At 44.0% G+C, this 13,645-nt stretch overlaps 1 protein-coding gene across 2 annotated transcripts in view; it reads left to right on the forward strand.

Moving 5' to 3' along the window:
* The window catches only part of ETV6 (ETS variant 6), a 285,602-nt gene that overhangs the window by 110,860 nt on the left and 161,097 nt on the right, over window positions 1-13,645 (forward strand). The window contains exon 2 of one of the 2 annotated variants that reach the window (XM_027541361.1): window positions 11,570-11,696. In XM_027541361.1, the coding sequence (XP_027397162.1) occupies window positions 11,570-11,696 (127 nt within the window). Of the gene's footprint in view, window positions 1-11,566; window positions 11,697-13,645 lie in introns of both variants that reach the window. The other variant, XM_027541360.1, reaches the window with a different exon arrangement.

Below are 13,645 nucleotides of genomic sequence, written 5' to 3' on the forward strand. Positions count from 1 at the left end.
GGGTCAGTCTTCAGACCACTGGACCAGCCTTGCTGGATGGTGGCCATTGTGATGGGCTGCTGGACTCAGCACCTCCTCAGTACAGGGCTCGAGGCACCAATAGACCCCGAGTAGATGTTGACCAGGCCTTTCCTCCCCACTGCTCCTGTTTTCTCACCTGCACATTTAGATTTGTCACTCCTGGTTAGATGGAAAGGCATTGAGTAGGGAAATGGTTTTTGTGTTGAAGAAAATGTTAGAGAAAAAGGAACATAGAAATCCAGAAATTGAAAAAGGAGCATAAATATTCAGAAATCTCCTAAGATGAGCTTTCTGTACGAGGTGAAGTCCTTATAGGCACCAGTGATCTGTAACTTCCCTGACGGCCCTGCTGAGGGAGCCCTCCAGGTAAATTGCACCCCTGGGTGGATTTCAGGGGTCATGCCAGGGGGCTCCCTCATAACGTTCTGTTTAGTCCCCTTCCTTCAGCTAAAGGCACTTACTCCTTGCATCTGTGTTCCCAGTATGAGAAGCCACAGCTTAAGGAAGTCAGCCTCCTGGCTCAGAGGCTTCTGTGGGGTGACCCTCAGGGACCCCACTGGAATATTTGCAATGAAATATTCCAAAACTGCAGCTGTTCTTATAAACTTGAACTTACCTCGTGGGATTCCTCAGAACTTTTGAAGCCACTGTTGATGGACTGGCCCAACTTGCATATAATTTCTCATTTCTCCTCTTTTTACCAGCCATACCATCTCCTGAGCAGGTGCCTTGCAGAGATGGCTTACTCCCTGCCATCTTCAGATCAGGTTCTTCGTGTGGAATGGGGGTCATGAGACTTCCTTGCAGGATTACTGTGAGTCTGAAATAAAATAGAGGGCTCGTGAGAAGCATATACCCAGTGCTCCCTTAGTGATACCAGCTTCCCTCCCTGGTTGTTGCAATGACTTTTTTTTTTTCCAACAAAGGTTGGAACATGTGTTCTGAGGAGTATATTTATGAGTGTGTATGTGCTCAGTCGCTAAGTCGTGTCTGACTCTTGCAACCCCATGGACCATAGGCCACCAGACTGTTCTGTCCATGGGATTTCCCAGGCAAGAATACTGGAGTGGGTTGCCGTTTCCTTCTTCAAGGGATCTTCCTGACCCAGGAATCAAACCCGTGTCTCCTGCTTGGCAGGTGGATTCTTTACCACTGTGCCACCTGGGAAGCCCATATTTATATACAAGTACCTATATGTATTTATGGGTAAAGTGATACAGATGTTTTAAAATTAATTTTTATTAGAGTCTAGTTGATTTACAATATTGTGTTAGTTTCTGTGGTGTAGCAAAGTGAATCAGTTATACATATATCCCCTCTTTTTTAGATTTTATTCCCATATAGGTCATTACAGAGTATTGAATAGAGTTCTTTGTGCTATTTGGTAGGTTCTTTTTTATTTATTTTTTTTAGCATTTATTTATTTGGCTGCATCAGGTCTTGTTGCGGCACACAGGATCTTCAATCTTCACTGTGGCATATGAGGCCGTTAGTTGCAACATGCAGACTCTTACCTGCAGCATGTTTGATCTAGCTCCCTGACCATGGGTCAAACTCAGGACCCAGGTCTTAGTTACTGGACCACCATGGAAGTCCCCAGTTGGTTCTTACTAGTTATCCGTTGTATATATAGTAGCATATGTATGTCAACCCCAATCTCCCAATTTATCCTTTCCCTCCTTTCCCCCTTGATAACCATAAATTTATTCTCTACACCTGTGACACTATTTCTGTTCACTAAATAGATTCATTTGTACCATTTTTTTAAGATCCCACATATAAGCGGTATCATAATATATTTGTATCTCTCCACCTGACTGAGTTTACTCAGAATGACAATCTCTAAATCCATCCATGTTGCTGCAAATAGCATCATTTCATCCTTTTTTTTTTTTTATGGTGGCTGAGTAATATTCCACTGTATATGTATACCACATCTTTTCTATCCATTCCTCTGTCGATGGACGTTTGGGTTGCTTCCATGTCCTGGCCAGAAATTTTTAGTTTTGGGGCCATCTTTGGAATTCCGGGATTTAATGGGGGCAGAATTCATAATGTCTGGTCCAGACCTCGGCTCATAGTGGATGCTTGGTGAATGCTGAACAATTTCATAACAGTCATAGGGAGAATGAACCCTTAATGACATTTTACAGTAGTGCTTGATTGCAGGGCCTGTTGCCAATGCTTCTATTTATTTATCCATTTGTGCACTGATAACTCAGTTCTGGGCAAAAGAAAGATTGAAGGTGCTTTGACTTAATTGTAGCTCTTAAATACAATACACTGTTTTCTGACTTTAGAATGTAATAGGTAGGCCAGGAAGAGGAGAAAATGGACTATTTCAGTTATAAGTATGTAGTTGTTGTTCAGTCGCTAAGTCATGTCCAACTCTTTGAGACCCCGTGGACTATAGGACACCAGGCTTCCCTGTCCTTCATTATCTCCCAGAGTTTACTCAAACTCATGTTCATTGAGTCAGTGATGCTATCAAATCATCTCATCCTCTGTCACGCCCTTCTCCTCCTGCCTTCAATGTTTTCCAGCATCAAGGTCTTTTCCAGTGAATTGGCTCTTGGCATTAGGTAGCCAAAGTATTGGAGCTTCGGTATCAGACCTTCCAGTGAATATTTGGGGTTGATTTCCTTAAGGATTTACTGGCATGTAAGTATGTAGGAAACTACATAATTCAGGTCCTGAATCCATCTTCTTCAGTGTCCATAGGAAGAGCACTCCTTGGGGGGGTGAAGCTGGGCTCCTAGGAAGGACTCCACTTCAGTGTGAGTGTAGATGGTGGGGTGCACCCTCCCTTCCCGGACTGCATGGGCATCTGGAAGACCAAGCCAGGGGTGTAGCTCCAGAGACCAGGAGTGTAGTTAATGCCCACCCTGTTTTCATGGAATATTGCCATTTTTCTTATTCATTTATTTTTGGGGGCACTGGGTCTTTGTTGCTGCATGCAGGCTTTCTCTAGTCGTGGCGAGCTGGGGCTACTCTATAGCTATAGAGCTCAGTGGCTTCTCTTGTTGCAGAGCACAGGCTCTAGGGTGAGCGGGCTTCAGTAGTTGTGGCACATGGGCTTAGTTATTCTATGGCACAGGGATCTTCCTGGACTAGGGATGAAATCCATGTCCCCTATATTGGCTGGTGGATTCTTAACCTCTGGACCACCAGGAAAGTCCTCCATTTTTCTTCTGGAAGTGACAGCAAGCATGTTAAAAGCCAAAGATCAATTGGGGTGTAAAAGTCTATTGTCTCAGCACCCAGAAAGGATGGTTCCCTCAGGAGACGAGCTGGACTCTTAAGAGGAAAGCTGACTCGGGCCACTTGTTGGGACATCTACTGCAGCCTCTGTGGGTAGGAAAGATAGCACCACAACTGAACTGCTGTGATCTGATGGACCTGGTTTTCTCTTCCAAAATTCGGATTTGATTTCCTCAGATCCTAACGTTACTCTCCTCACCCCAGATCCTAAAGTACATGGATTCTTTCTGGAAAGATATCAAAGATGCTGTGAGCTGTGACAGTGTGTACATTTTAGCAAAGAGTGACGTCTACATCTTTTCTCAAGTTCTTTAAGTTGATCTTGCTAAATTTGGGGATGAACAAAATATTCAATGTAGTTTTTCAAGTGAAAGACGCTGGCATTCAAGAATGTGTTAGTTTAGGTTCTCATGTGTGCTATTTGCATCCCTGACACTAAAAACCTAGAAAACTGTGCAGCTCAAAATTCAGTCTTGTTCAGTTTTTTGGTGATGTGTTGCTTTTGCTTATTAATGACAGCTTATTTAATGAAAACCTAAACCACCACTTTGAATTATTTTGCAGCCAGAAGAGTGTAGTTAAATGATTGTGTATGCAGACTTCAGTTTAGTTGTTGTTGCTTAGTCACTTAGTCGTGTCGGACTCTTTGGGACCACATGGACTTTAGCCAGCCAGGCTCCTCTGTCCATGGGAATTCCTAAGCAAGGATACTGGAGTGGGTTGCAATAGTAAATCTCACCGAATAGTTTTTCATAGGAGAGATTTCTTTTAGTCTATAGAAGATGACTATAGTACAAGCCTCAGTTTTCCCAGGCAACTTTCCTCAAAGCCTGCAGGGTGGAAGGGAGATCCTTCCCTGGAAATATTGAATATTACCAGCATGACCACTGTGTCTTTGGTGCCTGTTGCTTTCTCTCTTGTCTGGGTTGCCAGTTTTCAGCACAGTAAAGGGACACCAAAAGTGTAACAGGACAAAAAGTGCACCTGTAGCATTTTTACCGTATTTCCTTGGGAAATGGTCCAGAGATACCACTGTTTCCATGACAGTCTTTGTCCTCAAGGCTTTACTTGGGCTTCAGAAACCTCCACTGGAGTAGTTCTGGCACTCAGTATGGGGATTGTTTTTGGGAAAAGTTCCTAAATCAAGGGCATCTCAGCTCTATGGTTAAGGAATCTTTGAAATTGCCTCTAAAACATCTTTTTACAAATACAGTTGTCCCTAGATATCTGTGGGAGTCTGGTTCCATGTCCCCTGAGGATACCAGAATCCATGGATGCTTAAGGCCCTTACCAAAAAAGGCCGTAGTATTTGCATATAATCAGTGCACATCTTCCTGTATACCTTAAACCATCTCTTGATTGCTTATAACAGCAATACCTATACGATGTAAATTGTATGTAAATAGTTCCAGCACATGGCAAATTCAACTTTTGCATTTTGGAACTTCCCAAAATTTCTTTTTCCCCTCAAATGTTTTCGATCTGTGGTTGGTTGAATCCCCAGATGGGGAGAGTGGACTGTATAAGCAAACTTTGTTTCTGTTTTTCTTGATTCCAGAAATGCTTTATCTTTATTTCCAGAAGGTTCTTATTTAATGAGGAATAGGCTTTAAGCTCCTCAGGCCTGCAGCTTTTTCAAAGAGCTCATGGTATAAAAACAAATGCATGGATCCCTATGATTTCTAGAAGTGCTATATTAAATCACTTTGAAAAGGAAAGGTTTTTTTTTTGTGATAATAATATTCAGTTTTTAACTCTTGTAGTCTGTAAAATGCAGTCATAGAGAAGACTTGGGAGCAGGAGAAACACCATTCTCCTAACTGAACCCGGAATGCATGAGGTTGATTTACACTATTGTCACAGATTCTAAGCAGTCAGCTTAAAAATCAGCAGAATTATTACTTATTAGATGAATATCCAAACTACAATGAGGTACTACCAAACCTTAGTCAGAATGGCCATCATTTAAAAAAATCTACAAGTAACAAATGCGAGAAGGGATGTGGAGAAAAATGAACCCTCCTACATTGTTGATGGGAATGTAAATTGGTGCAACTACTATGGAAAATGGTATGGAGAGTCCTTAAAAAAATAGAAAAGTTGCCATATGATCCAGCAGTCCCACTCTTGGGTACATATCCAGACAGAACTATAATTCGAAAAGATACATGCACCGCTATGTTCACAGCACCAATATTCACTATAGCCAAGACACGGGAACAACCTAAATGTCCATCCACAGATGAATGGATAAAGAAGATGTGGTGTGTCTATAAAATGGAATACTACTCAGCTGTAAAAAAGAAAGAGATAATGCCATTTGCAACTACATGGAGGGTTCTAGAGGTTAACAAACTAAGTGAAGTAAGTCAGACAAAGACAAGTACCATATGTATCACTTATCTGTGGTATTCAAAATATGACACAACTGAATTTATCTGGAAGCAAGTTAGAACTGGACATGGAACAACAGACTGGTTCCAAATAGGAAAAGGAGTACGTCAAGGCTGTATATTATCACCCTGCTTATTTAACTTATATACAGAGTACATCATGAGAAACGCTGGGCTGGAAGAAGCACAAGCTAGAATCAAGATTGCTGGGAGAAATATCAATAACCTCAGATATGCAGATGACACCACCCTTATGGCAGAAAGTGAAGAGGAACTAAAAAGCCTCTTGATGAAAGTGAAAGAGGAGAGTGAAAAAGTTGGCTTAAAGCTCAATATTCAAAAATCTAAGATCATGGCATCTGGTCCCATCACTTCATGGCAAATAGATGGGGAAACAGTGGAAACAGTGTCAGACTTTATTTTTGGGGGCTCCAAAATCACTGCAGATGGTGACTGCAGCCATGAAATTAAAAGACGCTTACTCCTTGGAAGGAAAGTTATGACCAACCTAGATAGCATATTGAAAAGCAGAGACATTACTTTGCCAACAAAGGTCCGTCTAGTCAAGGCTATGGTTTTTCCTGTGGTCATGTATGGATGTGAGAGTTGGACTGTGAAGAAGGCTGAACACCAAAGAATTGATGCTTTTGAACTGTGGTGTTGGAGAAGACTCTTGCGAATCCCTTGGACTGCAAAGAGATCCAACCAGTGCATTCTAAAGGAGATCAGTCCTGGGTATTCTTTGGAAGGACTCATGCTAAAGCTGAAACTCCCATACTTTGGCCACTGATGCGAAAATTTGACTCATTGGAAAAGACTGATGCTGGGAGGGATTGTGGGCAGGAGGAGAAGGGGACAACAGAGGATGAGATGGCTGGATGGCATCACTGACTCGATGGACGTGAGTCTCAGTGAACTCCGGGAGTTGGTGATGGACAGGGAGGCCTGGCGTGCTGCAATTCATGGGGTCGAAAAGAGTTGGACACGACTGAGCGACTGAACTGAACTGAAGTGATAGAAACAGACTCACAGTCATGGCAACAGACTTGTGGTTGCCAAGGGGAAGGTGGGGATGGGAAGGATGGATTGGGAGTTTGGGATTAGCAGATGCAAACTAGTATATAGACAATGGATAAATGACAGAATCCTACTGTATAGCGCAGGGAACTATGTTCAGTATCCTGTGATAAACTATAATGGAAAAGAATAGACACCCACACACACATATATGCATATGTATGTATACACACATACATATATGTATATACATATACATATATACACATACATGTGTGTACATACATATATGTGTACACATGTGTGTATATGTATATATAAACATACGTGTGTGTATATGTGTGTGTGTGTATATATATATGTGTGTGTGTATATATATATATATATATATATATGTTTAGTTGCTAAGTCATGACAGACATTTTTTGTGACCCCATGGATGGTAGCCCGCCAGGCTCCTCTGTCCATGGGATTTCCCAGGCAAGAATAGTGGATCCCCTGTTCCAGGGGATTTTTTCAACCCAGAGATTGAACCTGTGTCTCCTGAGTTGGCAGGCAGATTCTTTACTGCTGAGCCACCAGGGAAGCCCCGTGTGTGTGTGTATAACTCTGCTTTACAGCAGGAATTAATACAGCATTATAAATCAACTACACTGTAATAAAATAAAGCCTTAAAGCAACGAGCAGAATTAGATGGGTACCATGTGATCCTTTGCAGTCAGGGAGGAGTGAGGAAAGGGATGGATGGAGCTCAATTTGGTTTCCGTAGCATGCCTGCTGCAACCCTAACTCCACATTCCATTTTTTAAAAAAATTTAAGCTTTCTATAATGGTGAGTAACATTTACATTTCATCCTTTGCCTAAAACTATCTCTAGCTTTATTTTCTCTTTCCAGAGCTTGGCACCACTCCTTCAACCACCCCCCACCCCTGAGGTATTACCGTCGGCCTTAGAAATGGCATTGCTCCCTTTTGTTCTGCCCGCTGGTTTGATAGGTTGTGTCTGCACATTTGAGAGCAGCATGTTTTCCTTTTTCAGCATCTAAACAATCCTGTAACCGCATCACGGCATTTTTAGTCACATCATTGACCTCCGCCAGTGGTGAACCCCCCTCCAACACTTAAATGCATTAATATCACCGTCTGCAGCATTTTAATTTAATTAGAGCAGTGCTTATAATCCTCCTGAGGAAATGGTTATTCCCCTCTGTAATGTTAAAATAAAACACCTCTGCTTTTCATCCAACTGACAATTTGCTCTCGAGGTGAATGTACCGTAAACGGGTACTCGCCGTCCCTTCCTTGGGGTTGGGCCAGAGAAGCAGTTCTGAGAATGAAGAGGTTTCCTTTATTTGGAGAATTGGATGTTAGTCTCTTTACGTCTCTCTGCTTGGATGTCTCCATCAGAGATATTGGTATTTGTTTCGTATTTCTAACTTTTGACAGTCTGCTGATGTGCCATGGTAGATGGTAAGTGCACTGCTGGAGTAATAGATTTAAAAATGAAGACCACGTCAGTCACCCTAGAGATGAACAGAAAGAGAAACAAGGGAGATAAGTGTGTGGTATGGGATGCCCAAGTGAGTGTTTTGTCCCTCCTTGGAACGGAACCCATAGGCTGGACAGCATCCTTTCCGTGGTCCGATGAGTGTTGTCCTGGCCGTGGAACCCAGGGTCACAGTCGGTGTGTTACTGCCACTAGCAAATTGCTCAAGGCCCTAGAAGCACATTTTACTTATCCCCCTCAGGGTCAAGGTACCCATTCTTTCTTTTGTTACTGACAAACCTATTCATTAAATCTTTTAACAAGAACTTCCCAACCCAGACTTACTGTGTTGCCACATTGCTGAGTGGAAACCTGTATCAGAAGTGAGAAGCATTCAAGGTCTATGATACTCAGTCTCTGGCCTTCTTTTTTAATAACTTTATTTATTTATTGACTGTGCTGGGTCTTCGTTGCAGCATGGACATTTCTCTAGTTGCAGCGAGCAGGGGCTACTCTCTAGTTTCAGTACGCAGGCTTCACATTGCAGTGGCTTCTCTTACTGTGGAGCACAGGCTCAAGGGCGTGGGGGCTTCAGTGGCTGTGGCTCGAGAGCTCTGTAGTTGTGGTTCCTGGGCTGTGGAGCACAGGTTCAAGAGTTGTGGTGCACTGGCTTAGCTGCTCCTTGGTATGTGGGATCTTCCCGGACCAGGGATCATATTTGTGTCTCCTGCATTGGCAAGCAGATTCTTTACTGCGGAACCACCAGGGAAGACCTGGCCTTCTTTTTATGAAACAGCAAGGTAGTCTTCTTCTGGAATTGTTTGGATGTGGAGGGGAGGGCATGAAATCCTAGAGCAAGCCCTGAAGTGTGACATTCAGTGTCGCAGTAAAGACAGGGAACCACACACACGTAAACACGCATGGGGCTGCCTCCGAAAATTATAGTAAAAAGAAACTTGTTGTCATTGAGTCACCAAGTCGTGTCTGACTCTTGCAACCTCATGGACTGTAGCCTGCTATGCTCCTCTGTCCATGGTATTCTCCAGGCAAGAATACTGGAGTGGGTTGCCATTCCCTTCTCTAGGGGATCTTCTCAACCTAGGGATCGAACACAGGTCTCCTGCACTGCAGGTGAATTCTTTACCACTGAGCCACCAGGGAAGCCCCCAAAGAAGGTACAACATGATAATTTACCAAGTCAGAATATATACATTTTAAAGGTGATACCTGGCTTGACTCTTTTTCTCAGCAGGCTGGTGATACATTTTCCCAAGAAATAAAGTAGAATCTGCTTGGAGAGCTGGGTTTCTCCCTGCTCATCATCCTAGATGGAGATGGTAAGGGGACTGAGGTGGCTTCTCACTCACGAAGACTAGTTATAGAATCTTGTCTTCCAGAGAAAGTCACCGTCTTACGAAATGACATCTTTTTTTCTTCTCGTACTCATGCCTTGCCATTTGAAAGGTCTCTTGTTGCACAGGGTTTTCTTCATCAACAGTTTCACTTCTGCAAAAACCCTAACAAAACAGAAAGCTATTTCTGGGAATAAAGTAACGGTAGATAAGATATCAAGGCGTATGTTGGGACTGGGGTGGGGTGAGGGGTTATTCAAGGGTTGAAGTGTATGAAGAATTTGTTCAACTAGAAAAAACAGACTCCACTTAAAATATTTTAAAAACCTATCTCACCTTGAAAAACCCCTCAACAGATTTCATATGTTTCCCATATGTGTGTTTATGTCTTTGCCTTTTTCACCTCAAAAACCCCAAACCAAACACCAAAAATATAACTTATCCCTAAGTTAGAGTTGCTCAGAATATGTGTGATGTTTGGTAAAGTTCAAGAAAAGTGAAGTTGAAGGTTTTGCCCCTGGGTGACCTTTCACAGGACACCTCAGTCAATCTAGAAATGAAATCTAGGGTGTATGTGTCTTCCCTGAATTAAGAAATTCACCAGGAAACTTTAGGATGTGTGTTTAAGCAGAAATATTCCAAAGGCCCTAGTTGCCAGTTGAGGATGCCTCGGGGAAGGTATAGCAATTCCATTCGGAAATTACAAAAATATGTATATATTCATTTAAAATCGAAACTTCCTACCACAACCGCCTAACTTTCCAGGTTATGAGAAGAGAAGCTTTAATTTGGTTACAGGGCTGGGGGACCCCCCGCTTCCCTTTGCATATTTGATGGAGTATAAAGTGTTAGAGAATGCTTTGTAAAACCTAAACACCCCCTTGGCTTTATTTTAATCCGTAATTTTTCTTTTGCTCTTGATTTTTGTTTTCACAATGGCATCTTGCCGATCTCCCCTATCCCCACCCCCAACTTATTTTTGGACTGTGTGTGTCCCACTTTACTTTGCCCAGTTAAACCACAGAAACTAACGGAAGTTGTGTTTATGTATGGACTGCAAGTGAAATCAGTTGGTACACAGATCTAAGATGCAAATTGCATTACTCTCCCCAGTGAACAGCATAGTTAGTTTCTTGCCATTATTTGCCACATTTTAACTTTAAACTAATCCCTTCCAGCCCATCGCATTGTTTTAATGGATGTAACAAACACTGTCCTTTTGAATTTAAACAGGGGAGGTGCTGACTTTCCCCTCCCCCTTTCCTTGTCCGTTGAGTAAGTACCTTCAATTAAACCGAACTTCCTTAAATGCAGAGGATTCTTTGAATGAGCTCTTGAAATGCTTCAGAAGGAAAGGGAATATTGATTCTAAGATGGAGCACGAGGGGAGCAAGGAGATAACTGGTTGATGTGGCAGATAATTCGCAGCTATGAAGGAAAAAGTGAAACCCTGGAGGTTTTTGGTGGTGATGGTTGTATAATGGGATAGGTAGGTGATAGACAAATATTGCTTGTAGATTTATTAACTGAAACCTCAAACTTATAAGCTATCACTTTGGGCTCACCTCTCATTGGATATAAGTATGGAATCCTACTTTGATCAGAAGCTGGGGATATTGCCAGAGAAGAGAAAAATGGTTTTTAATGTATTGGTGACATAAATTGTGTGACTGGGAAGAGTAATTTTTGAGGGAGGAGTCTTTAATGACATTCTCTTGGGATATATTGTTTCATCCCCTTCATCTTGCCTCCCCTCTTTACTGGAACAAACCACTAATACAAAGAAAAAAAAAAAAAAAATGAACACCTATTGACCCCAGTGCACGGGAAAAGCCCTATCTTAAAGCTTTTCAGCATTTTGTTATAAATCCCGAGTGCTGGCGATCTGAAAGGACAACTGCACAGAGAGGGGTCTCCTCTGAGAGGTGACCTGCACCCAGACGCCCCCACCCACCCCTTCGCGGCTGTCACCCCTCAGTTCCAGGCTTTCATTGTCTTTTCTCCCCTTCCCCTCTCTCTGCCCTTCTTTTTAACAGCAGGAACGAATTTCATACACACCCCCCGAGAGCCCGGTGCCCAGCTACGCTTCCTCGACGCCGCTTCATGTGCCAGTGCCCAGAGCGCTCAGGATGGAGGAAGACTCGATCCGCCTGCCCGCACACCTGCGTGAGTGTTCCTGAGTCCTGGATGGATGGGGGATGGATGGAATGGGTGGACGGACAGACTGTCAAACAGAAGGGTCAACCGCATGGGCTGAGGGAGGTAGGGCTGCAAGCCTGGGCAGGGGGCACGCTCTGAGATGGTTTTCCTACAGTTTCCAGAAACTCTTTTGGCATCATTCACCTCCCGCCACCCCATCCCCCAAAATGGCTTTGAAAACTGTGAGATTCCGAGATTCCTGGGTGTTCCGTTGTTTCTCTGTGCATTGATTTCACCTCTGACTATGACAGGGGCACTACAGGTTCCACTGAATCTCCCAAGAGGCAAGGTGAACTCTGGGGGAGAGTCTGTCTTCCTAAAGTTCACACTTCCTCCCCTTCTGTGTCTTCATTGCCCCGAAATTTTGCAGGGCTTCTGTGCCAGTCTCCCTCCCCCTCTGCTTTTTGCTGGGTACTTGGATTGAACTTTCTTTGCAGGGCTGTCCCCTCCTCTTCCACGGTCGTCGCTCTGTTCTTTCCTCTTATGCCAACACAGGGCCTTTCTCCCTCCCCACCTGTCTTCTCCGCCTCTCTTGTACCTTCATTGCCTCTACGGCTCCCATTGTGGGTACTCAGTCGCTCAGTCATGTCCCATTCATTGCAAACCCATGGACTGTAGCTCTCCAGGTTCCTCTGTTCATGGGATTCTCCAGGCAAGGATACTGAAGTGGGTTGCCATTCCCTTCTCCGAGGGATCTTCCGGACCCAGGGATGGGACCTGCATCTCTTGCATTGGCAGGCAGATTCTTTACCGGTGAGCCACCTGACAGCTCCCATTATTTTGTAATAGTTCTACCTTTCTCTTCTGAGTTTCCTCTGCCTCTTCCTCTTCCACTTCCCCTGCCTGAATCCTCAGCTGCAGCTGGGCAGGGCATCAGGGGCCCCACACTTGGGCTGCTGGGGCCAGGCTCCAAAGCACCTGACACCTGTCCCTTTCTTTTTTGTCTCTCTTCTGAGCTGCCACTCAGCCCCGATGATCCAGGGTGCTGGGTGTGGCTGGGGAGAATGGATCACTTGATTTCCACCCTGGCTGCGGTGTCCAAGAAAATGCTGGGTGCTCTGGCTTGACTGTTACCCTCGGAACACAGGTTCAGGTTATGGAGGACTCGGCAGGGGGAGGGAGTCACCTTGGCCCTTCCCTACTTGATTTCTCATGACTTGAATGGTTGTCTGGTTGTACCTGCTGTCTCTTTCTGCCACAGTCGTGCTCCCTGGGTTATTCTGCTCTTCATGGCTTATCCCTCCTGAGAAAGCCCAAGGCTGCCTACTAAGAGTGGGGAGCGAGAAGAGAAGATGCAGGCTTCTGTGTCCTCTGTCTGTGTCTACTCAGCAGATCTGATGACTGTGATGCTAGGAGGTACTGGGGGGTGTTACTGGCATATCCCTTCTCTTTCACAGTGAGGATGGTAGCTGTAAACTTCAAGGGGTTTTGGAGCATCCTTCACCTCCTTCAGCCAGCCTGCCATGTCTATCAATGTTTACAAATCTGGTATACTGTGGTCAGCACCTTCCAGCCTCAGTCTACCATCTTCTCCACAATGAACTTTAAAGAGATTAGGACTGTGAAGGTGTCAGGGTCATGACTGTGGGCACGGTCGTCTGCAGTATACTGGAGCGTTGTGGTACCAGTGAGTGTTGTGAGCAGACAGACTGGGAAAGAGACCACAGCCAGGTGTGAGCCTTCTTTTCTCCAGAAGCTGCTCTGTGATTAGGACATTCACTTCAGGATGGAACAGACTCAGGCCATTCAGACAAAGCATGCCTGCTACTAATCTCATTCATTTATTCATTCCACAAGCAGGTACTGATTACCTGCACTATGCCAGGCACTTTGAAGTAAATAGAGTAGACCCAACTCCTTGCCCTTGTGGAGCTTGGAGTCTCCATAAAGAGAGAAAAGGAAATAATAAACTCCTG

This window comes from Bos indicus x Bos taurus, chromosome 5, assembly GCF_003369695.1.
Source record: "Bos indicus x Bos taurus breed Angus x Brahman F1 hybrid chromosome 5, Bos_hybrid_MaternalHap_v2.0, whole genome shotgun sequence".
Lineage (NCBI taxonomy): Eukaryota > Metazoa > Chordata > Mammalia > Artiodactyla > Bovidae > Bos > Bos indicus x Bos taurus.